Here is a 24,990-nt window from a genome sequence, read left to right as displayed (position 1 = left end):
AATCCAAGGATAAAACATTGAAATCAAAGATAATATCAACATTAATAGATAATCTAAAATCATACATAACACCATGATCAAGATAAATACATACTAATAGAGTAAATTACATCTAATCCCAACAAAAGAGAGATTAACTATTCATTTTCATGATAGGTTCATAAAAGATAAGAAGAAAAGAGAGATGAACAAACATCAATGATGATTTCCCAACAAAAGTTGTAGATCCACCCTCAAATCCCTTTAAATCTGCCTCCTTGGGTCTCTCTCTGCTTCTAGACGTGTTTTGAGTGTTTAGAGTGGTTGGATGTGAATGATACTTAAAAAAAATGAAGTCTGATGGCTATTTATAGATTTTCAAAACAGGTGAGTTCGCTAAGCGAAGTGATGTTCGCTAAGCGAACAGGTTGCTTCAAGAAGGGGTTTTCTGACACGTAGCAAAAGGCTTGACTCATCACTTTGTTCGCCGATGCTCGCTATGTCTCGCTAACAGACCATAACTCTCTGACTTTGTTCGCTGAATGTCGCTAAGCTTCGCTGAGCGAACCTTCTTTGATGTTGTTTTGCTGAGGCTCGCTACTTCTCGCCAATGACCCTTGGAGCACTGCCTTTGCTCGCCATTGCTCGCCATGTTTCGCTGAGCGAAGGCTTCAGTTCCTGCCCTTTTTTTCAGCAAATCCTAACAAATTGTTTTGGGATTAGAATTTGATCATGACAATATTTACATCAAATAGTTGGGTTTTTTACTTCAAATAACTTATAAAACAAGTCAATAAGTGCTTAAAATATATATGTAAATTTACTACTTTTTAGCACTTATCACAATCCTGCTGTCGCCGTGATTGACCCACTAAAACAGCTGCAAGTGGAGGAAGCTGTTATTAAAGAGGGGCGGAGCAAAAAGAAACATGATGGGCGGATCCGTATCGAGATCCCGGGGAAAGCAGATTCCGGAGAAGTGGGATCCGAGGGTGTTGAACCACCTCCTCCTTCCAAAAAACAAAGGGTAGAGAAGACTACTCAAAAGGCTGGGGGTGCTGACAAGGGCAAAGGCGCGGCTTCCAGTTCTTCTCAGCCTCCTGCTCAAGACGCTGAAACTGCTGCGCCCCTTTCCTGGAGCTCCTTCGATCCTCTGGAGTTTATTGAGAGAGGAGTAACCATGGTGGGTGACATGACTCGCTTCACCAACACTTCGACGGGAGACCTGAGGAAGAAGGCCTTAGAGTATGAAGTCAAGGGTACTCTTCTTAATTATCTACTGACAAACCGCCAAGAGCAAGAGGTTCTAGAGGCGAGGCAAAAAGTGAAGATGGTTGATGATAATCTCGCTGACATTGAGAAGAGGTATTCTGAAACTAAGGCAAAGCTGGAGAACGATATCAAGAAGCTGAAGGAAGAAAGGGAGGGCGAGACAGAGAGACTGAAGAAAGAGTATGAGGAGAAGCTGTCTAAAGTTAAAGAAAGCTATGCCGCTTCGGAGGCCAAGCTCAAGGAGAATTCTGCTGCCCAGGATGAGAAACTCTCTAAGCTATCTAAGGAGAAGAATGAGGCGGTACTGTCTATTGGGACCTTGGCTGATGAGAAGGCTAGGTTGGAGAACGACATCAACGAGCTTCAACTCTGTGCAGCCAATCAATATGATGAGGGTTTCGCCTTTGCGATCGAGCAGGTTAAGCTGCTCTTTCCTGATTTAGATGCTGAGCGCCTAGGCGAGGCCGATGCAATGAAGCAGATAGTTGATGGCAAGCTCGTTCCTTACGTTCCTCCTCAGTGAATGCTTTATTCTTCTGTTGTAATAGATTAAATCTTGCCCTTATGTGGCTTTTGTAACTATTCTGTATGCCCTTTTGTGGCCTGAACATCTTGCCCTTCAGTGGGTTTCTTATTAATTTCTTCGCTTGTCTGATTTTCTTTCTTCATGCTTTTGCGGATTATTTTGATATTGCGCTATTAAATAACGCCTCCTACCTTTCTTTCTTCGTAAACTTTTACCCTTACACCTGTGATGTCTTTGACACTTTAACATAATTGTGAGTTGTTTGGGAATAAATTTATACCTGTTGCCTTTTTGGCGATTGTAGCTGGTATGGCGATATGTCGCCTTATTTTGAGTGCGTGCAAGCTTTTCCTCTTGGTGATGTTGATAATCTTGCCTTTCTTCGCTGTACATTTTCTGTTTTTGGCGCCCCCTACGGGTGACGCCAGGGCCTTTCAACCTTGTTTTATTTTCTGTTCTTGACGTCCCCTACGGGTGACGCCAGGGCCTTTCAACCTTGATTTAATTCCTGTTCTTGACGTCCCCTACGGGTGACGCCAGGGCCTTTCAACCTTGATTTAATTTCTGTTCTTGACGTCCCCTACGGGTGACGCCAGGGCCTTTCAACCTTGATTTAATTTCTGTTCTTGACGTCCCCTACGGGTGACGCCAAGGCCTTTCAACCTTGATTTAATTTCTGTTCTTGACGTCCCCTACGGGTGACGCCAGGGCCTTTCAACCTTGTTTTAATTTCTGTTCTTGACGTCCCCTACGGGTGACGTCAGGGCCTTTCAACCTTGATTTAATTTCTGTTCTTGACGTCCCCTACGGGTGACGCCAGGGCCTTTCAACCTTGTTTTAATTTCTTTTCTTGACGTCCCCTACGGGTGACGCCAGGGCCTTTCAACCTTGATTTAATTTCTGTTCTTGACGTCCCCTACGGGTGACGCCAGGGCCTCTCAACCCTGGTTTAATTTCTGTTTCTGACGCCCCCTACGGGTGGCGCCAAGGCCTCTCAACCCTGGTTTAATTTCTTAGTTTATTCAGAGTTCATAACTTAATCAGGTTGACCTTGATTGACGTAAATGTTTTGACTGTGTAAGAAAACATGTGTAAAAAAGAACTACTAAAATTTTGAAATTCAATGAGCCTCGATAAAAACCCTAGTTTGCACAAGGGAAAAGAGTGTCTCACTGTTTTTATTTATTAATGAAAATGGTTCTTGTACATCATTAAAATAGTGCTGAAAAGGCATGAATTTACTTGTTCTTCCACCAGTGGCGTGATGCTCCGTAACTAGCTATAGTAGAACTTTAAGTTTGCTATGTTCCACGTCCTGGGGAGGGTTCTTCCTTCCATAGTCTCTAAGCGATATGCTCCTCCTTCAAAGGCTTCTTGTATACGAAAGGGGCCTTCCCAGTTTGCCGCGAACTTCCCTCCTTTATCCTTTCCCATGGGTCTTTTCAACACTAGATCGCCCTCTTGAAAACTTCTCTGTTTGACTCTCGTATTATAACGCCTAGCGGCCCTTTGCTTTATGGCGAATTCTCTGAAGTGTGCTCTCTCTCTCTTCTTTCTTCGATAATGTCTAGGTTCTCTTCCAAAGCTCTATCGTTCTCCTCCTGCGTTATGGTTTCTCTGCGCCAACTGGGAGGATTTATTTCCACCGGGATCATTGCATCTGAGCCATAGACCATTGTAAATGGTGCTTCTCCCGTTGCGGATTGGGGAGTGGTATGATAGGACCACAGGATGGGCGAGATGTGGGCTACCCAAGCCTCGCCTTTGCTATCTAGCCTCCTTTTCAACGCCCTTAATATAACCTTATTTGCCGATTCAGCCTGTCCGTTAGCTTGTGGGTGCTCCACTGATATAAAGGTGTTTTTGATTCCTTTGCTTCGACAGAATTCCACGACCTTTTCGCTGGCGAACTGAGTGCCGTTATCGGACACGATGTACTTAGGCAAGCCGAATCTGCAGATGATTTTTTTCCAATAAAAAATCTTGACCTGTTCCGCCGAAATACTAGATACTGGCTCTGCTTCAATCCATTTTGTAAAATAATCAACGGCGACGATGATCCATCTTGCTTGTTTGTAGCCAACTGGGAATGGACCAACAATATCCACCCCCCACATGAAAAAAGGCCATGGGGATAATACTGATTTCAATGGCTCTCCAGGCATGTGGTGTAAATTGGCGTGTCTTTGGCATTTATCACAGTTTCTTACGTACATGGCGGTGTCATCGTGTATATCCGGCCAGTAGAAACCTGCCCTTAATATTTTTCCTGCTAAAGCCCTTGAACCGATATGGCTGCCACATGAGCCCTCATGTACTTCGGACATAATGTGTTTTGCTTCTTCATTGCTGACGCATAGGAGAAGGGGGGATGCAAATCCCCTTTTGTATAGCCTATCCCCTACCATAGAATACCATGCCGCCATCTTCTTTAATTTGAAAGCCTTTTCCCTTTCTTTTGGGAGTTCATCCTTTTGGAGGTAACGTATAATGGGCGATCTCCAATCTTCATCCTCTATCACCATCATCAAATCTTCTCCGCCGATGCTGGGAGTTTTGATCGTTTCTTGGATAACGGTTCTATGGCTCCCTGGTTTCTTTGTGCTCGCCAGTTTTGACAATAGATCTGCTCTCATGTTTTGCTCGCGAGGGACATAAACTAATTCGAACGAGTCGAAGTGTTTAGCTAGACTTTGCACTCCCTCTACGTATTTGATTAACTGTGGTTCCTTCGTCTGAAACTTTCCTGACACTTGGTTGGTTACTAGTTGGGAATCACTCATGGCTTTTAACTCCTTCACTTCCATGTCTTTTGCTAACTTCATTCCTGCTATTAAGGCTTCGTACTCAGCCTGGTTGTTGCTGGCTTTGAAGGCGAAACGTAATGATTGTTCTATCATAACGCCGTCTGGTCCTTCCAACACTACTCCAGCTCCACTTCCCCGTACGTTGGAGGCTCCGTCTACTGAGAGGGTCCAAGTCGCCGCTTTTTCAGTTGTTGGCGGGGTAGACATTTCTAATACAAAGTCGGCCAGTCTTTGCGATTTGATGGCCCCTCTCGGTGAGAAAGTGATGTCGAATTCTGACAGTTCGACGGACCATGCTACCATTCTTCCTGCTAAGTCTAGCTTTCTGAGGACGTTCTTGATAGGGTAATCTGTCCTAACAACTATCTTGTGGCTTTGAAAGTATTGTCTTAGTTTTCTAGCCGTGACAACCACCGCAAGAGATAACCTCTCTATTCTCTGATATCTTGTTTCTGCTCCTCTAAGGGTTCTACTTACAAAATATATAGGCTTTTCTTCGCCTTCTACTTCCTGAACCAGAGCTGAACTTAAGGCTCTATCAGAGACTGCAAGATAAAGGTAAAGGGTATTACCTGGTAATGGGCGCGTCAAGATGGGCGGCGATGCCAAAAATTCCTTTAGTTGTCTGAAGGCTTCTTCACATTCGGGCGTCCAGGAGAATCTTTCATTCTTCCTAAGGGATGTGAAGAAGTGGAAGCCTTTTTCGCCCGCGCATGATAAGAATCTGGATAATGCCGCTATTCTGCCCGTCAAAGTTTGGACCTCTTTCACAGATGTAGGACTTCTCATGTCTATGATAGCTTGACATTTTTCTGGATTGGCTTCTATTCCTCTGTTGGTGAGCATGAAACCTAGGAATTTTCCTGCTTGCACCCCGAAGGAACATTTCGCTGGGTTTAATCTCATGTTGTACTTTCTTACTGATCCCAGGATGTCTAAAAGGTCTTCGTCATGGCGATTTCCTTCGGGAGTTTTCACTACCATATCATCAATGTATACCTCTAAGTTCTTCCCTATTTGCTCGGAAAAAACCCTGTCCATCAACCTTTGGTATGTTGCTCCTGCATTCTTCAACCCGAAAGGCATAACGTTGTAAAAATAATTACAGGTATTCGACATAAAGGCTGTATGGCAGGCATCTATAGGGTTCATCTTTATTTGATTATACCCTGAGTAGGCGTTCATAAAACTCAACATTTTGCATCCTGAAGCACCATCAATCAACTTGTCTATGTTGGGCAAAGGATATGGGTCTTTGGGACATGCCTTATTTAGATCCGTAAAATCCACGCACATCCTCCACTTTCCGTTGGCCTTTTTCACCATGACGACGTTAGCCAACCAAGAGGGATATTTTATCTCTTCAATGAATCCAGCCTCTTTTAGTTTCTCCACTTCTTCCGCTATTGCAGCTCGCCTTTCCTCCCCAACTTTTCTTTTTCTCTGGGAGACAGGTTTTGTGTTGGGTGATATTGATAGTTTATGTGTTATCACCCCTTCATCTATTCCTGGCATATCTGAGGGTTTCCATGCAAATAGGTCAGCGTTGTCCTTCAAGATTTTGATGATTCTTCTTCTCTCCTCATTGGGCAACGCCGTTCCTAAACTGGTTGTTTGGTGCGGGTGATCGCCGATTTGAACTTGCTCCAGGTCTTCTATAGGGCTCACCCTTCTGTCTTGAAATTCTTCCCTTGGATCCATGTCTGAATTTTCTATGATGTTTATGCCACCTGGAACTGTGGATTGTCTTCTTTCGGATGCTCCATTTGTATTGGATGCTCGATGCCGTATCTTTAAGCTGGACTCGTAACATTTTTTGGCGAGGATCTGATCGCCTCTAACTGTTCCTACTCCTCCGTTATCGAGAGGGTACTTAATTGCTAGGTACAGAGTGGACATGGCCGCCCCTAAGGTGTTGAAAGCAGGTCTTCCTATGATAATGTTGTAGGAGGTGAACGGAGTTTTGACTACCAAATATCGCACTTTGATGGTCTTGGCGTTATTTCCCTCTCCGAAGGTAGTGAGTAATGAGGCGTAGCCCATCACGTCTACCTGTTCTCCGGAAAACCCCACTAGAGCTCCTGCGTACGGCTGCAATTGCTCCTCCGCTAATTGCATGGCCTTGAAAGCTTCCCAGTACATGATGTCTGCTGAACTTCCTGAATCAATTAGTACTCTCTTTACATCGCAGTTCAAGATTTGGACTTGTATTACCAGAGGGTCATCGTCATGGGGCGCTACCTCCAGGCCATCCCTTGCAGTAAATGCCAAATCCGGAACGTCGATTGGTTGGGGTTGTCTCACGAGATATATCTCTGAGATGGCTCGACGCACATATCTTTTCCTTGCTGAGCTTGACTCACCTGCTCCTGAGAACCCCCCCGCTATTGTATTCACAGAGATCCTCTCCTTTGGAGGCTCTTTACTTGGCCCCTGAGTATCGCGTGGCTCTTGCCTGGGGATTTTTGACACGACGACTCGGCCTTGCGCTGCATCGTCAATGAACCTTCGGAGGTGTCCGCTTTTAATCAGTTCTTCAATCAAATCTCTTAGGCGGAAGCACTTTTCCGTAGAATGACCTCTGCACCTATGGTAGGCGCACCAGGCGTTGTCGTTGAGTCCCATGGGGATATTGTTGGCTCTTTTTGGGGGGAGATTTGCCAAGCCACTGGCCAGAATTTCGTTTAACACGTACACTTTTGAAGTGTTTAATGGCGTAAACTCTTCCTCGGCGGGGTGATTCCTGAACTCTCTCCTTGGTGGTTGATGGTATGGCTTACCATGGTGCCTTTGCCATGTGTTTCCTTGATGACTTCCCGTTTTTGGTCGCGGGTGTTCTGGGGCTCTAGTAGCACGGCCTACATATTCCTTCTCCTTGGCGTCTCTTTGCCTTTTCTCGGCGTTGCTTTCTTCGCCCTTTATGTAACACTCCGCTCTCTTGTTTACCTCCTGCATTGATGAGGCTGGTTTTTGGGCTAAGGATTCGTTGAAATGTCCTGCTCTTAGCCCATTGTGGAAGGCCGCCACGAACATCTCCTGGTTTGGATTTGAGACCTTGATGGTGGCCTCGCTGAATCTGGCTAGAAAACTACGCAACGATTCGCCGTGGTTTTGGCGAATGGAGAATAGGCTAGTTGACGTGACTTTCACGTGTTTCGATCCGGCGAACTGGTGAACGAATTTTTTGTGAAAATCCGCGTAGCTTTCTATTGAATTTCTTGGAAGGTTCATATACCAACGCAAGGCTACATCCTTGAAGGTGCCGGCTAGTAGTTTACATTTCAGGTGTTCTGGAGCATTGATTATGGCGGTTTGTGTTCCAATTGCCATCAGATGCTCTCGAGGGTCAGTTTTCCCATCAAAGGTAGGAAGGTGAGGAACTTTGATCGCTTCCGTGATTTGTGTATCCCATAAATGTTGTGCCAAAGGCTGTACATCCATGATGTTCTCTCCTTCCTCCTCTTCTGAAATCATTTTCGCTTTTTCTTTCTCATGTGTTCTTTCGGCTTCGATAGCCGCGATCTGGGTCTGCAAACGCCGAATTTCTACGACGGCGGCTTGCAAGGTGTTAACGCTAGAATTATCGTTGTTTCCATGTTCTCCAGCCATGTGGAGATGTTTGATTTTTTCGTCTAATTGCTGTGATAGGCTGGGATCAAATGATTTTACCGCAGCCCCACGGTGGGCGCCAAAATGTTCTGGTAAAAACTCAAAGGGGGTTGTATTATTGATTAAATGGTGTGATTACACTTGGTTCAATCCTGAAATTCTGGTATCACTAGAATGATGTTGCCTAAGATGTCCCAACAACTACTTTGTGTATAATGTTGTTTTCTATTGTTGGCACATCTTATATAACATATAAAAAGCTGACAGAAAATAAATAAATGACACAAGTAATTGTTAACCCAGTTCAGCCAACTGCCTACTCTGGGGGATACCAATCCAGGAAGGAAATCCACTAATAGCTCTAGTTACTAAGACCTCCAGCAAACCCTAGGATTTACGCCTTACACTAAGACCTCCAGCAAACCCTGGTTTACGCCTTATAACCTCGACACTACTTATGCAACTTCTGCCTAGGAACTCCTAGACATGAGATCCCATCTCACTTCCACTCACACAACACAACCTGTGTTGATTATACAATGTTTGGAAAGATGTGGTGACAACTTGTCAAGACAACACTTCACTTTTGCTTAAAAGCTTCAAGTGAATCACACATGGTAAACTCCGTACTTCAAAGCTTAGGAGTAACCTTAAAATAACAAACTCACTTCTTAACTTGTGTTATAGAATCCACAAGCAAGAATTACAATTAAATAATAAAAGACTCAACAAAGACTCAATATGTGAACTAATATTTTTCAATGAGATATCTATTCTTGAGCTTGGTCTTCGTATATATAATGATTAGGCACGCTCCTCTTTCTTCACAAATGCTCAGACGCTCCTTGAGAATCATAAAGGATGATTTGATACTTTATCAATCTTCATTAAGGATATATCAAGATTTTCCAAAAGTGTTTAAAGGACTTTATATGATAGGATAAGTCATCCAGCTATTCCATTAAGTTTGTCTTATCCTTAAAGCTCCTGATCAGATCAAATCTCCATTGAGCGTGCTCTTTAAGTGGATTTCCATAAATAGCAGATGCTCTCATAAATGCGCGAGATTTCCTTGAATAAAAAGGATGTTGTAACATGTTTTCCAACATCTTGTTAGTATATTTGTTTTAGCAAAATTAAGCCAATTCAAATATCCAACAATCTCCCCCTTTGGCAATTTTTGGCTAAAACAATTTCAGGCCATTACCCTTGAGAGATTAAAAAGCGCAATCCTTCAAATCACCATGGTCACACAAACGAAGGAATGTTAGAGCATCAATTAAACAAAATTTCACATAGGTGAAAAGTATATGCATCAGAGGCAGCAGCAGCGGAGTTATCATCAATTAGCCTCGAGCAAAATAAAACGTGGTATCAGAGCAAAAAATATATCATATGTCATATGTCATCAAAGATGTTGTGACATATGGGAGCACATCTTCTAGCACATGTTCGTCCAATCAGGGCAGCATCCATTCAGCAGCAAACTCCCCCTGACTTTATCAGCTTGTGCATCATCTCAGGGTAAAAAAAAATTTTACTCCCCCTGAATACTTGCTTACTGCTACTTAAAAACATGTCATAACAAAAGACACAACAGCATGTAGCAGAAACAAACAAACCAAAATGCTACTCCCCCTTTTTAGCCACAAAATGTGCCAAAACAGGAAAGTAAAAGTATCAAAGTGCAGAATTTAAAGTACAGACCATGCACTCAGAAGGTGCTAAAATCCAGGGCACAAACACCCATAAACCAAATAACAAAGTGCAGTAAAACATTAAACAGATTACAAAATCATTCATCATCACTACTGTCAGAGGCTTCATCCTCATCTGTAGCAGTAGCATAACCTTCATCCTCATCTGCATTGTTTTGATCACCTGTAGCAGCCACATTTGCACTAGCTTTGACAGGTACCTCATCAGCTTCCAATCCTTCAATCATCTTTAAAAACACTTTCTTCCTTTCCTCAAGCTCAGCCTGCTGTTTATCAATGTCCTGACATTGAACTTTCAAACCAGCAATAATCTCCCTTTTGGTCATAACACCAGCTCCAGCAGCAGATGTCCCAACATGGTCAGTAACATTGTGATTACCAAAGAGCTTATGATGAAAAGTAAAACCAGATTCCCTTTTCTTGGGAGTGTCAGTCACAGCCTTGATTTCTGGATACTGGGCCAAAATGATTCCACATAATAGTGATGGAAATGCTATTGGCATCTTCACAGCAGTTGATCTAATATGCTTAATGGTTTGATCAAAAATAAAGGTTCCATAGTCATAGTCAACCTTGGTTCCTACAGCATATATAAATCTACCCAGGTTTGTAGCAACATTGGTTGCATGCTTAGTTGGTACCCAATTGGTTGACCCTATCCTATTGAGGATGGCATATTTGACATTTAATTTGCTCGTGGGTATCAGCTTCTTTGTAGGCCAGACCTTAACCTTACCACCAGTTATCTCAGCACTCACAACATCATTAGCAATTTCTAATTCAGCCTTAGGTTCTACAGACCTACCTAGGTAATTATTTATCACAACAGGAGAAAAATTGATACATTTACCTCTGACAAAAACTTTATGGTAGTCCTTGCTCAGTGGGTTATCACATTCTTCAGGGATGTTCACCAGAAATTCTTTCACAAGCAGCTCATAACAGGGACTGAAGTCACAGACTGTCTTCATCAGACCGGCTTCCTTGATGTAGTCAAAGATGTCTTGACATTTGAGAGCATCTTTGGTCAGTTCCCTTTCAACAGCCAATCTCCTTTGGTAAATGTAGTCCCATCTCAGTGCAAAGGCAGCACGATGGAAGGAAATGTTATCACAGGGGGCTTCTTCAATACCTTGAGGAACCTTCTTCACAGTAGCCTTCTTAGGGTTGGCAGAGGAGATGTTAACAACATCTTCAGCAACATCATAGTCTGAGTCACTAGATGACTCCTTCTTTCTCTTCAGAGTTTCCTTCTTCTTGGCAGGAGGAGAGAGAACCTTGCTCCAACCTTTGACTGGTCCAACACCTTTTGTTTTCACCCTTGGTGTAGGAGTCTTGCTTGTAGTGGCCACAGCCTTCCCTGTACAGCTTCTCAATCTCTTTGTTATACCACCAGTTGATTTTTCAGCAGTCTTGGTGGTGACATAATTATCAACATCTACTACATCCTTTTCTTTCTCAGCTTCTGCAGGCTTGTCAGCTTCAACCTCTTGCTCATCTGTAGGGATGGACTGGTTGCTCTCTTCAGATTGAGTGTCTCCTTTATCATCAGAAGTACCCTCATCAGCAGTTCCAATTTCTTCATCTGTGGACTCAGATGTTGTGGCAGTTGGCTCAACATCCTTTTCAGCAACAGTTTCCTTCACAGGTTCTTCCTCAGCAGTTCCAGCATCTTCATTCTCATTCAAGGATGTCTCAACATCTTGCATGACAACCTCTTCAGTAACAGCAGGAGTTGATTTTTCAGCCATCATCTCAGCAATTGTTGGTGATTCATTAGCAGTTTCCGTTTCAACCTCTGTAGGAGTGCCTTCCTTCTCAGTTTCAACAGGCATAGAATTAAGATCTCTCTTTTCAGCTTCAGACCCCAATTTTTCTAGACTAGGGTTATCACCGGTTGACACGATTGTTTCAACAACATCAGACACAGTTTTGGGGTTTACTTCAGTTGCTTTCTCAGATGTGTTAACATTCGAATCAAAAACCAAATCAGACATAGACAGAGCAAACTTAGACTTGTAGTCTCTTCTCTTTCTTTTAGAACTTCCTTTACTAGATTTAGCAATTTTAGCAGTAGAAAGAGAAATATCATCGCCTACCTCAGAAGTTCCCTTCTTCACAACAGTTTTTCCTTTTCCTTGCTTCTCAGCGTCATTGGATTGAGCTTTGGTTTTGGATGTATGAACAACTGTAACGGGGACTGCGTCCTTGATAATCTTTGAGGGATCGATTTTTGTCTTCGATCGAGTAGACCGTCCGGTTTTAGTGGTTTGTGAAGATTCAGACATGTTTTGATAATTTTTGAAGGTTGAGAAGATGGATAGATGAAGTTTGATGAGCAAAGTGAGAGAATAGGGTTTGCAGACAAAAGTTAGAATTTGGAAGAAAAACAATTGAATGCGTGTGATGATGTATTTAAGGGAAGTTTGTAATGATTTCCCTAAATTAGCGTGCATTGAATGATGGGAGAGAAAACGGTTTCCTTTTGCACGCCACAACTGCAGTAACTGCTATGCTTCTTCATGCAGGCAAATTCCCAATTTGCCCCTTAAAAATTCAAATTGATTAGCATCAAGCGCCTTTGTAAAAATATCAGCTAGCTGTTCACTTGTACCAATATGCTTAAGCTCCACGCAATTTTCTTCAACAAGGTCTCTGATGAAATGATGCCTGATATCTATATGTTTGGTTCTTGAGTGTTGAACTGGATTCTTTGATATATTGATTGCACTCAAGTTGTCACAATATAATGTCATGACATCTTGGTCGACATTATATTCTTTCAGCATCTGTTTCATCCACATCAGCTGGGAACAACTGCTTCCTGCAGCTATGTATTCAGCCTCTGCAGTGGACAGAGACACACAATTCTGCTTCTTGCTGAACCATGAGATTAAATTATCACCCAAAAAGAAACATCCTCCTGAAGTGCTCTTTCTATCATCAGCACTTCCAGCCCAATCTGCATCACAATACCCTATCAAAGTTGAGTTCTTGGTCTGGGAATACAGAATCCCATAATCACTGGTGCCCTTTATATATTTCAGAATCCTTTTGACTTGTACAAGATGGCTCATCTTTGGCTTTGCTTGATATCTTGCACAAACACCCACAGCAAAGGTGATGTCTGGTCTACTAGCTGTAAGATACAATAGACTGCCAATCATGCTCCTGTATAGGCTTTGATCAACATCAATGCCATTTTCATCTTTGGTTAGCTTTAGATGAGTAGCAGCTGGTGTTCTCTTGTGTGCTGCAGTGTCCATTCCAAACTTTTTGATCATGTTCTTTGCATACTTGCTTTGAGAAACAAATATGGTGTCTTCCATTTGTTTTACTTGGAGACCAAGGAAGTATGTTAGCTCACCTACCAAACTCATTTCAAACTCAGATTGCATCTGTTGTACAAAATGTTGCACCATCTTTTCAGACATTCCATAAATCTGGGCAATCATCAGCTTCTCTTCTTGTTCTTTAACAAACAAGGTTTTGTCATGGCCTCCTTTTCTGTATCCTTGACTAACAAGGAAATTTGTCAGCCTCTCATACCAAGCCCTTGGAGCTTGTTTTAATCCATAAAGCGCCTTCTTCAGCTTGTACACATGATCAGGATTGGCAGGATCTACAAAACCTTTTGGCTGCTCCACATAAACCTCTTCATGCAAGTACCCATTTAGAAAGGCACTCTTGACATCCATTTGGTACAGCTTAAATTTGAAAATGCATGCTATACCAAGGAGTAGCCTAATAGATTCTAGTCTTGCTACAGGCGCAAATGTTTCATCAAAATCAAGTCCTTCAACCTGAGTGTACCCTTGAGCCACTAATCTTGCCTTGTTTCTTGTTACAACACCATTTTCATCTGACTTGTTCTTGAACACCCATTTTGTGCCTATGACATTAACACCATTGGGTCTAGGAACAAGATCCCACACATCACTTCTCCTAAACTGAGTTAATTCATCTTGCATGGCTTCTATCCAGAACTCATCAGTGAGAGCCTCTTTTACATTTTTAGGCTCAACCTTTGAGACAAAACATGCATTAGTAACCACTTCATTTGTCCTTCTTGTAGCAATTCCCTGGTTAGGATTTCCTATGATGAGATCCTTGGGATGGTTCTTCTGTATTCTTATTGAAGGAACTTTGCTCACAGGACGAGGTGTAAGAATGGTTGATTCATCATCTGAATCTGATTCCTTTTCTGCTATAGTTTCTTCAGATGTTGGCAAAGTTGTTGCAACATCATCTTCAGTATCAGATGTTTTAGCAGATGTCAAATCATCTATCACAACATTAATAGATTCTACTATTACCTTAGTTCTCTGGTTGTAAACTCTGTAGGCCCTGCTGTTTGTTGAGTATCCCAGAAACAATCCTTCTTCACTTTTAGGATCCATTTTTCTTCTGTGTTCTCTATCAGATAGGATATAGCACTTACTTCCAAACACATGAAAGTGTTTGACAGTTGGTTTTCTGCCTTTCCACAGTTCATATAGAGTAGTAGAAGTTCCAGTTCTGAGTGTGACTCGATTGTGAATATAACAAGCAGTATGCATAGCCTCAGCCCAGAATTGATATGGGAGATGTTTTGCATGCAACATCACTCTGGCTGACTCTTGTATTGTCCTGTTCTTCCTCTCAACAACACCATTTTGTTGAGGTGTGATTGGAGCTGAGAATTCATGCTTGATTCCTTCAGAGATGCAGAATTCAAGAAAGCTTGCATTCTCAAACTCTTTACCATGATCACTTCGTATCCTAACAATAGCAGTGTTCTTTTCTCTTTGGAGTTGAAGACAAAGTTCTTTGAATGCATCAAAACTTTCAGATTTGTCTTTTAGAAATTCAATCCATGTGAACCTTGAAAAGTCATCTACCATGACAAACGCGTACCTTTTTCCTCCAAGGCTCTCCACTTGCATTGGCCCCATCAAGTCTATGTGCAGTAATTCTAGAACCCTTGTTGTGGTAAGATGTTGCAACTTTGGATGCGACATCTTTGTCTGCTTCCCTATTTGACATTCTCCACATATATTTCCTTCCTCTATTTTGAGCTTTGGAAGTCCTCTGATAGCCTCTTTAGCTATTGCCTTCTTCATGCCTTTAAGGTGCAGATGGCCAAGTTTTTGATGCCACAACTTTACCTCATCTTCTTTGCTAATAAGACATGTTGGTACATCTTCTTCTTTAGGGATCCAGAGATAGCAGTTGTCTCTTGACCTTACTCCTTTCATTAACAGCTCTCCTTGCTCATTTGTAACTAGACATTCAGCTTTCGTGAAGTTAACTTTCATGCCTTGATCACAAAGTTGGCTTATGCTGATTAGATTTGCTTTAAGCCCTTTTACAAGCAGCACATTATCTAGCTTTGGTAAGCCATGGTTTGCAAGTTTACCAACTCCCTTGATCTCTCCTTTGGCTCCATCTCCAAAAGTCACAAAGCTGGTAGCATATGACTTCAAGTCTTCAAGATAGTGTTCAACACCTGTCATGTGTCTAGAACAGCCACTATCAAAGTACCAGGTTTCTCTTGAAGAAGCTCTTAAGGATGTATGAGCTATTAGACCTGTGATCTTCTTCTTTTCTCTCCATTCTTGTCTTGTTGCAACATTAGGAAAGACAGGAGTATAGAATTCTTGATGAACTCTCCTTGGATATCCGTGCAGCCTATAGCAGAAAGGCCTAATGTGTCCTTTCCTGCCACAATGATGACATGTCCAGTTGTAGAACCTGGGCATAGAATGTCCCATTAGATGTTGCGACAATCCTCCTGACACAAACGTGCTACTGATTGGAGTATGTATAGTAGCATTGTTGAACTTCACCTGCTGCTTTACTCTTTCATGTTCAAAACCAATGGGCTTAGGTTTCCCATAGTTTTGTCTCTGTAACATTTCCTCAAAAGCATCAGTACCTTTGGTCATCATTTTAGCCACTTTTGTGACTTGTTCTAAATCAGCATTTAATTTGGTTACTTCTACATTCTGTTCAGCAACTTTACACAGGAGGTTAGACTTCTCCATTTCCAGCTGTTGAATTTGACTACTCTGATCTTCAACCTTAGCATTGAGATTATCAATGTTTATGAGTAAGTCATTTTTCTCAGCTTGTAGTTTACCATTGATCTTCTTTTGTTTCTCTAATGCTTTGCAAACTTCTATACTTCTAGTATGAAGATCTTTATAAGTAGCAGCTAGTTCCTCATAGGTTACCTCCTCATCACATGACTCTGAATCAGATTCACAGACTCCTGTTAAAGCATTAACATATTTGGCAGATTCTTCCTCCTCTGAATCTGTATCAGACCATGAAACAACGAGACTTTTCTTTTGCCTTTTTAGAAAGGTTGGACATTCAGGTCTGATATGGCCAAAACCTTCACATTCGTGGCATTTCACTCCTCTTTCATCTTCATTTGTCTTTTTCTGAAAGCTGGACTGTTTGTTGTTGTTGAGTCGACCATTTGGCTTGTGCCTTTGATCCACTTTCTTCATCAACTTGTTGAACTGTCTTCCAAGCATAGCCATAGACTCAGCTAAGCTTTCTTCACCTTCAGATTCAATTTGTAAATCATCAGCAGCACTTTTCGAAGCAAAGGCTAGATTCTTATCTTTCTTTTCATTTCTCCTGTTTAGACCAATTTCATAGGTCTGAAGTGATCCTATGAGTTCATCTAAATTTAGACTTGAAAGGTCATGAGCCTCCTCAATAGCTGTTACTTTCATATCAAATCTTTTAGGCAAAGATCTGAGTATTTTTCCAACTAGCTCCTCATCTGAGATAGGTTTTCCAAGTGCATCAAACGAATTTGCAAAGTCAAGCACATTCATCTGAAAGTCATGAATGGTTTCTTCCTCCTTCATTCTGAGATTCTCAAAATTTGTTTTGAGCATCTGAAGTTTAGATAGCTTAACTTTTGATGTTCCTTCATGAGCTTTTCTCAGAATTTCCCAGGCATGCTTAGCAGTAATACATCTCTTAACAAGCCTGAACATATTTGCATCCACACCATTAAAAATTGCATACAAGGCTTTGGAGTTGCCAAGTGCCAGATCATCCTCATCTTTAGTCCATTCATCATTTGGCTTCTTGACATCAGTTTTATTGCCATCTTTGTCAAGAACCATTGGTGGTTCCCATCCGCGTAACACAGCCTTCCATGTCCTGCTGTCAATTGATTTTATGAAAGCCTCCATTTTAGCTTTCCAATAATCATAGTTCTCAGGACCTGTCAGTAAGGGGGGTTTAGACACTGACCCTCCTTCTTTATCCATTGTACCAGAAAGTACTCTCCCTGGAGCTCACCCAAAATAACAGAACAGGGTGCCTGCTCTGATGCCAATTGAAATTCTGGTATCACTAGAATGATGTTGCCTAAGATGTCCCAACAACTACTTTGTGTATAATGTTGTTTTCTATTGTTGGCACATCTTATATAACATATAAAAAGCTGACAGAAAATAAATAAATGACACAAGTAATTGTTAACCCAGTTCAGCCAACTGCCTACTCTGGGGGATACCAATCCAGGAAGGAAATCCACTAATAGCTCTAGTTACTAAGACCTCCAGCAAACCCTAGGATTTACGCCTTACACTAAGACCTCCAGCAAACCCTGGTTTACGCCTTATAACCTCGACACTACTTATGCAACTTCTGCCTAGGAACTCCTAGACATGAGATCCCATCTCACTTCCACTCACACAACACAACCTGTGTTGATTATACAATGTTTGGAAAGATGTGGTGACAACTTGTCAAGACAACACTTCACTTTTGCTTAAAAGCTTCAAGTGAATCACACATGGTAAACTCCGTACTTCAAAGCTTAGGAGTAACCTTAAAATAACAAACTCACTTCTTAACTTGTGTTATAGAATCCACAAGCAAGAATTACAATTAAATAATAAAAGACTCAACAAAGACTCAATATGTGAACTAATATTTTTCAATGAGATATCTATTCTTGAGCTTGGTCTTCGTATATATAATGATTAGGCACGCTCCTCTTTCTTCACAAATGCTCAGACGCTCCTTGAGAATCATAAAGGATGATTTGATACTTTATCAATCTTCATTAAGGATATATCAAGATTTTCCAAAAGTGTTTAAAGGACTTTATATGATAGGATAAGTCATCCAGCTATTCCATTAAGTTTGTCTTATCCTTAAAGCTTCTGATCAGATCAAATCTCCATTGAGCGTGCTCTTTAAGTGGATTTCCATAAATAGCAGATGCTCTCATAAATGCGCGAGATTTCCTTGAATAAAAAGGATGTTGTAACATGTTTTCCAACATCTTGTTAGTATATTTGTTTTAGCAAAATTAAGCCAATTCAAATATCCAACAAATCCCAACAACCCTGGGAGTTTTTTCAGTCAGAAAAAGGATCCCTTTACAAATGAAAGCATGGAGCTATTTATAGAGACTCTAGTCTTCTTCTCCAAGTAAGGATTCCTAGAAATCCGGTCTACAGCGCCTTCTTCGGTGACACAGCGTGAAAATAGGGGTAAAGACCTTGGTCTCCAAGCTATGGCGGTTGCGGGAGGTTGGTTTCTTCCTTCCCAAGTCAGTTGTTGTCGCAGGGAAGAAGAAGATATTTTATAACAATACGGCATTCACTTCTGGGCGTTGCCATGTTGTCGTTGGTCACGCCTTGGTCTTGAGTCGCCTAATGGGGCGTTGAGGGCCTTCTGGATTTGGGCCTAATACTCTTTCCCATATTAATTGGGCTTGTTGAATTTGCTTCTAAGCCCCTTGCCCAGTCCAAATACAGAAGCAACACACTTTTTATTAATGTATTTTGTTTATAATATAGACCAAATACATCAGTTATTTAATGAACTAAGATAGTCAACTGTTTCTTATAAAAAGTATCAGAAGTAGTATTTATTTAATCAAGATATATATTAAGGATTATTCTGGTAATTTAATTTTTATATGTTATATTTTAAAGATGTTTATAATTTTAAGGTGAATAAGTGGGTGTACATAAAGATGACAATGAGTAAAGTTCTATAGTACTCATTCCCATCATATCCGCAATTTGAAAAATATTCATAACCGAATCCATATTCTCGTGGGTGATAGGTCTCCCATAGTGGGAAACAAATTTTAACCTTTAGATCACAAAAGTATACAATAGGCTATAATAAATTAAAGTGTCCACACCATACTTTATCATCTTTCATCAAAATCATTTTAAATTTATATATTATTATTAAATTAATTATATGTTATTATTAAATTATTTTTATATGCCAAAATTTTATTTTAATTTTAATGTAATATATTTCACGTCGCATGTACAATAACAAAGGTGGAAAAAAAACTACAAATCGAACTTAGAAATAGAGAAGGTGTTCAAAGATGAAACACAAATAAGAGGAAGTCTCCTTGTACTAAATATCTCATTTTATTAATTTAATATATCATTTTTATACTATTATTAAATTAATTTTTATTTACTGGAATTTTATTTACAATTTTTTTTCAATTTTAAGTACATTGTTCTCTTGTGTGCATTTTACTCAGGATCTGTTTGGCAAAACCAAAAATCTGATTTAGGATCTAACTTTTAGCTTATAGCTTATAAACTCATATAACTAAAAAAAGATTAGTGTGATAACGGCCATTTCACCAAGAGTTTATAACTTATAGGTTACTTTTCAACGTTATTTGAATTAGCTTATGAACTTATAGCTTATTATTGTTCCTACCATATTTAACCTTGAAACATGGGCCCGAATGGGCCGCGGGTAGCCCGAGCCTGAATAAGTTATAAAAAAAATTAAAAATAAATATAAATAACTTGTTTTAGATGATTTAAACTTAGTCTGTGTTATGACCATTTCTTTTGCCATCGTACGAGTTTCTCAAACATCATCCGCTACTTAAATAGTGGGTGGTGTTTTTTTTCTCAAATTTCTCATTTTTACTACTTAACTAGCGGATAGTAAAAATAGGGCGCGCGAGAAATTTGTAGATGGCGGATGAGTAAAAATAGGGCGCGCGAGAAACCCGTAGGTAGCTGATGACAGTCAATTATATGATGTTTTTAGTAGTAGATTAGGGTAGTTTTAATAGCAATTGAAGACCAAAAACAAGCAAATACCTGGAAAAGTGAAATTATTTGGCCCAGAAACAAGAAAAGTGGAAAAAGCAGCAAAAAATGGCAAAAACATAATAAAAAGCGCGCACCATCGTACATACAATGAGATCCAGCGTGGCACGATGAGAAGGCGGTTTAAATTGAAGAAAATCTGCAACAAATCTTTCGCATCGTACCACGATGACTTGTCATCGTGGCACGATGAAAGGCGGTTGAAGAAAACAGAAAATCCTGATCAAATCTTTCATCGTACCACGATATGATCCATCGTGGCCACGATAGGTGCGATGGACGCGCAGAAAAGCCCAAAACCCAGCTGAAAAAATATAAATAGAGTCTTTCTCCTTCACTATTATTCATTCCAAAATATTGAGAACTATTCAATATTCACTCTAGAGTTAGGAGAACTCTAAGAAGGAGGCAAGGAGGGCCAAGGAACTCCAAGGTCAGCAAGGTTCTTTTCTTTGTGTCTTTGTAATTTATTTTTTCTAGGTTAGGTGGAGTCGAGGAACTCCCTTACGAATGCTTGGTTTTGTATAATTTGGGTATAAATTCAATTGTTCCTACTTTCAAACTCTTTTATTGTCTGGTTTTATATTTATTTTAATACTGATCACATAGAATAAAAATCTAAGGAGCTAGTGGATATCAGATAGGAAACGAATTTAGTTATCCCAAACGAAGGACGGTGTGCTAAGGCCAAGATGAGACCATTAAATTCAGTATCTGAGGCAGAGTTATGACTAGTTTGAGGCACACGTGACAGCTTGCGACACAATGAGCCTTAAAGGTAATGATACCAAAGTTTAAACGAGTAAGTGGAACCGACTGGGGCAAGGATATTTAAGCAGAGTAGGGCAACCTAAACTAGGCTCTAAACAATTTGTAACAGAAATAGGGAACGAGTGCTTCTGAACGTATTTTCAATAGTCTAATCCTGATAGAGGGGAACAATGGAATAACCACCAAGCATGAGTAAGGGAGGGATCCGAAAACATTTAACCACCCCGCGTGGACACACACGCACCATTTACTTTTATAGTCATTTACTTTCCTGCAATTTACTTTTCTGCTCTTTAATTAATGTTATTTACTTTTACCCGTACAACTATCTTTAAACAAAGCGACTGCAAAACTATTCTCAAGCGAAACTAGTAATTTTGGCACAATCCCTATGGAGAACGATAACTTATCACTTTATTACTTGGTTGCGATTCTGTGCACTTGCAGAGCCACCACCAAGTTGCTGGGGATTGTGTTTACAAACTCATTAGCGCAGTTTAGGAATTATAAATTTTCAAAAAATCAAAAAAATTTAAAAATTTAAAATCCAAAAATATTTCTTGTTTATATTATTTGTAGATTTAGTTTTAATTTATTTTGACCTATTTAGATTTTGTATCTATATTAGTATATGTAAAAAAAAAATTATTTATATTTATCGAAAAAAATTAATTAATTTTTTTTTGTAGATTTAGTTTTATTTTATTATGACCTATTTAGATTTTGTATCTATATTAGTATATGTAATATATATATATATATATATATATATATATATATATCGGAAAAAATTAATTAAAATTTTTTTATTGCAAATTTTGATCTACTGAGATTTTGGCTAGGTAAGTGACGGTGGTTCTGCAAGTGCACAGAATCGCTACCAAGTAATAAAGTGATAAGTTTATCGTTCTCCATAGAGATTGTGGCAAAATTACTAGTTTCGTTTATGAATGAATTTGCATTCGCTTTGGTGTTTGGAGATAGTTGTGCAGGTAAAAGTAAATTGCAATAATTAAAGAGTAGAAAAGTAAATTGCAGGAAAGTAAATGACTGTAAAAGTAAATGGTGCGTCTGTGTCCACGCGGGGTGGTTAAGTGTGGTCGGATCCCTCCCTTACTCCTGCTTGGTGGTTTTTCCATTGTTTCCCTCTATCATGAATTAGACTATTAAAAATAGGTTAAGAAACACTCGTTCCCTATTTATATTATAAACTGTTCAGAGCCTAGTTAGTGGTTACCCTTACAAACTGTTCCACTTTTTTGTTACAAACGTTGGTATCATTACCTTTAAGGCTCCATGTGTCACAAGCTGTCACGTGTGCCTCTAACTAGTCCTAACTCTGCCTCAGGTAGAAATTATCGTTCATTCTAATCCTATACTAAGACCTCAGGTACTGAATTTAATGGTCTCATCTTGGCCATAGCACACCGTCCTTCGTTCGGGATTACTAGCTTCGTTTCCTATGCGATATCCACTACCTCCTTAGATTTTTATTCTAATGTGATCAGTATTAAAATAAATATAAAACCAGACGATAAAAGAGTTTGAAAGTAGAAACAATTGAATCTATACCCAAATTATACAAAACCAAGCATTCGTAAGGGAGTTCCTCGACTCCACCTAACCCAGGAAAAATAAATTACAAAGGCAGAAAGAAAAGAACCTTATTGGCCTTGGATTTCCTTGACCTCCTTGCTTCTCCTTATAGTTCTCCAAACTCTAGAGTGAATATTCAATGTCTCTGAATATTTCTGAATGAATAATAGTGGAGGAGGAATACTCTATTTAAAGTTTTTCAGCTGGGTTTTGGGCTTTTCTGCGCGTCCATCGCACCTATTGTAACGACCCAATTTTCAAATTATTAGTTTTCGTGTGTTAAAATATTTTATTAACGTGGCAATTTTAATTAAGTTAATAACTTGAGTTATTTATCGAGTACTTTAGTTATTGAGCGAGTAGAGTGAGTTAACGTGTCATTGGGCCAAGCCAATTGGGCTTGAGGCCCAATGGGCCTTGTGTGGGAGTGTGGGGCGCCCATATGGCCAAGAGGGAGAGAGAAATTCATTATTCTCTTTTGTTCTTGAAGATAGAGAGAAGGAAGAGAGCTTGAGAGCTAGGGCAAGAGGAAAGTGAAGGTATTCAAGATCTTTCGTCGTGTTTTCTTCGAATCCAGGTATGAGAGTAGGTTCCATAATCGTGGGTGACCCGAGGAAGGGGAGAATGTCGATTTCTCCTCACCCGAACTTCCTCCACCCCATTTTCGTTTTAGCTTGGAATGGATTTTCTTGATGGAAATCGATTCCAAGGTTCTTAACCTGCTTAATATGTTTTTAACATGATGAATGAATGGATTTAATGGTTAAAAACGAGTTTTATGAAAGATTAAACTCAAGAACTTTGTGTTCTTGAGAGTTTTGATGAAAAAGTGTTCAATCTTTACTTTTTCGATGTTTATGATGTAGATCTATGAAATGAACTGTCCTTTTGTGTTTATCCATGTTTGTTATGCTTGAATACAAACTTATTTGGAATTTATAACATGAAAAATGGGATTTTTGGGTGATTAGAGTGGAAAAACGCAGGTTTTGAACTTTCCTGTCAGGAGGCGCTCGCTAGGCCTTCGCTCAGCGAACGTGTGGCGAACAGCTCGCCACAGCTCGCTGCAGCTCGCCACGAGCAGGTGATCCACTGGTGTGGTTCGTTGAGGCTCGCTAAGCCTTCGCTCAGCGAACAGCTCGCTGATGCTCGCTATGAGTCAGCAATTCTCTGGTAGCGTTCGCTGAGGCTCGCTACCTTTCGCTTAGCGAACAGTACAGGAACTGCAACTTTTTGTTGATGTTTGTAAGTGTAATTAGACACTTGTAACATGGTTTAATGGTATTCTTACATGATTGTTGATGCTTGTTGATGGTTATAATAATTTTTAATCATGTATGAAGTTGTAAATGAAGAATATTAAGGTTTTGTTAATCTTAATAATGACGTATGTTGGATAGTGTTCCACATAGTAAATGACGAGCTTTATGCTAAATAATTGTTGGTGAATTCATGAAAAACATATACATGCATTCATGAATTGTTGTTGTATATTGGATATTCCAATAAAGACGGATATCGGATTATATTTATCCGATAAAGACGAATATTAGAGGTGAGATACTATAATAAAGACGAAACGGTACCACATGCATTAGATATGTCTAGGGTGACATTGCATGAAGTTGAAGCATTAGAATGCATTAGGTTATGTGTACATTTATGTGATAAGTGATATGTGACACATACTTGGCTAATTGTGATAAATGATGATTGATGTTGAGTATTCGATTATATGTGTTTTAAGAACTTATAATTGAATGGTAGATGTTGATGAATATGTATAAATGTATGATCTATGCATGTATATTGAAGAAGTGTTTAAGTACCATTTTACTTACACTTATATTTTGATTATGTGATATAACTCTCATGCTTTGTGTTATGTGCTGGACCGTTGGGGGTTCAGATTCTCAGGTTGAGCATCCCGATCAGAGTTAGAGGGCTTGCTCGTGCTTGTGATAGTGCGCTTTTTGGTGAGGAGTTTAGCTTAGACTACTCCTTTAGATATATTTTGTATATCTTTTTGATGGGTTGTATAGAATTGCTCTGATTAGGTATTTACCGTGTCGAGTTATTCGGATGAATTGTATTAAGCCCGTGATGGCATATTTGAATTTGCTAATCCTTACTCTTTTGTTGTAAACATAATATCCTTTGTTGATATGACCTAGAGCTTAGGGATATTGTGTGAACAATTATTATCAATATATAATTGTAAAGCAAACCTTTTTTTGCTGATGTGGCATGTAACACCCTAACCCATACTACCCTTAAAAACGTAATTTTAAAAACTTTTCAACAAGTGTAAAGGCAGAGTGCCACGCGGTAATTAAAACACAAGCATACACACAGAGCGTCATGAAGTTTAACATGAAAAACAACAGCGGATTCAATCAAACCAAGCATGTATATATATACATAAGCCAAATTCATCCCTAAGGATGCCACTTATACAAGAACTAGCATATCAAAAAGGTAACACCGATATACGATGAAATCCAAGCGTAACCCCGACTCGATGTTACATTACCAGAGCATTTACTATTTACAAACTCTAACCAAAAGCTAGTACTAAGAGGAGT

At 39.9% G+C, this 24,990-nt stretch overlaps 2 protein-coding genes across 2 annotated transcripts; one reads left to right on the top strand and one right to left on the bottom strand.

The window, feature by feature from the left end:
- Nucleotides 1–339: 339 nt before the first annotated feature.
- Nucleotides 340–1,774, top strand: LOC123886595 (intracellular protein transport protein USO1-like). Its single transcript, XM_045935900.1, has 2 exons — nt 340–366; nt 860–1,774. The coding sequence occupies exons 1-2, from the start codon at nt 340–342 to the stop codon at nt 1,772–1,774; spliced, it is 942 nt and encodes a 313-aa protein (XP_045791856.1).
- Nucleotides 1,775–2,813: 1,039 nt separating this feature from the next.
- On the bottom strand, nt 2,814–8,193 carry LOC123886594. The gene is made up of 3 exons (XM_045935899.1): nt 7,639–8,193; nt 3,992–7,533; nt 2,814–2,850 (listed from the first exon to the last, which is right to left on the bottom strand). The coding sequence occupies exons 1-3, from the start codon at nt 8,191–8,193 to the stop codon at nt 2,814–2,816; spliced, it is 4,134 nt and encodes a 1,377-aa protein (XP_045791855.1).
- Between the last annotated feature and the right edge of the window lie 16,797 nt (nt 8,194–24,990).

The sequence above is a fragment of the Trifolium pratense genome, linkage group LG5, assembly GCF_020283565.1.
Source record: "Trifolium pratense cultivar HEN17-A07 linkage group LG5, ARS_RC_1.1, whole genome shotgun sequence".
Classification (NCBI taxonomy): Eukaryota; Viridiplantae; Streptophyta; class Magnoliopsida; order Fabales; family Fabaceae; genus Trifolium; species Trifolium pratense.
The sequence above is the reverse complement of the archived record's forward strand: the minus strand, read 5'-3'. Positions and strand labels throughout refer to the sequence as shown.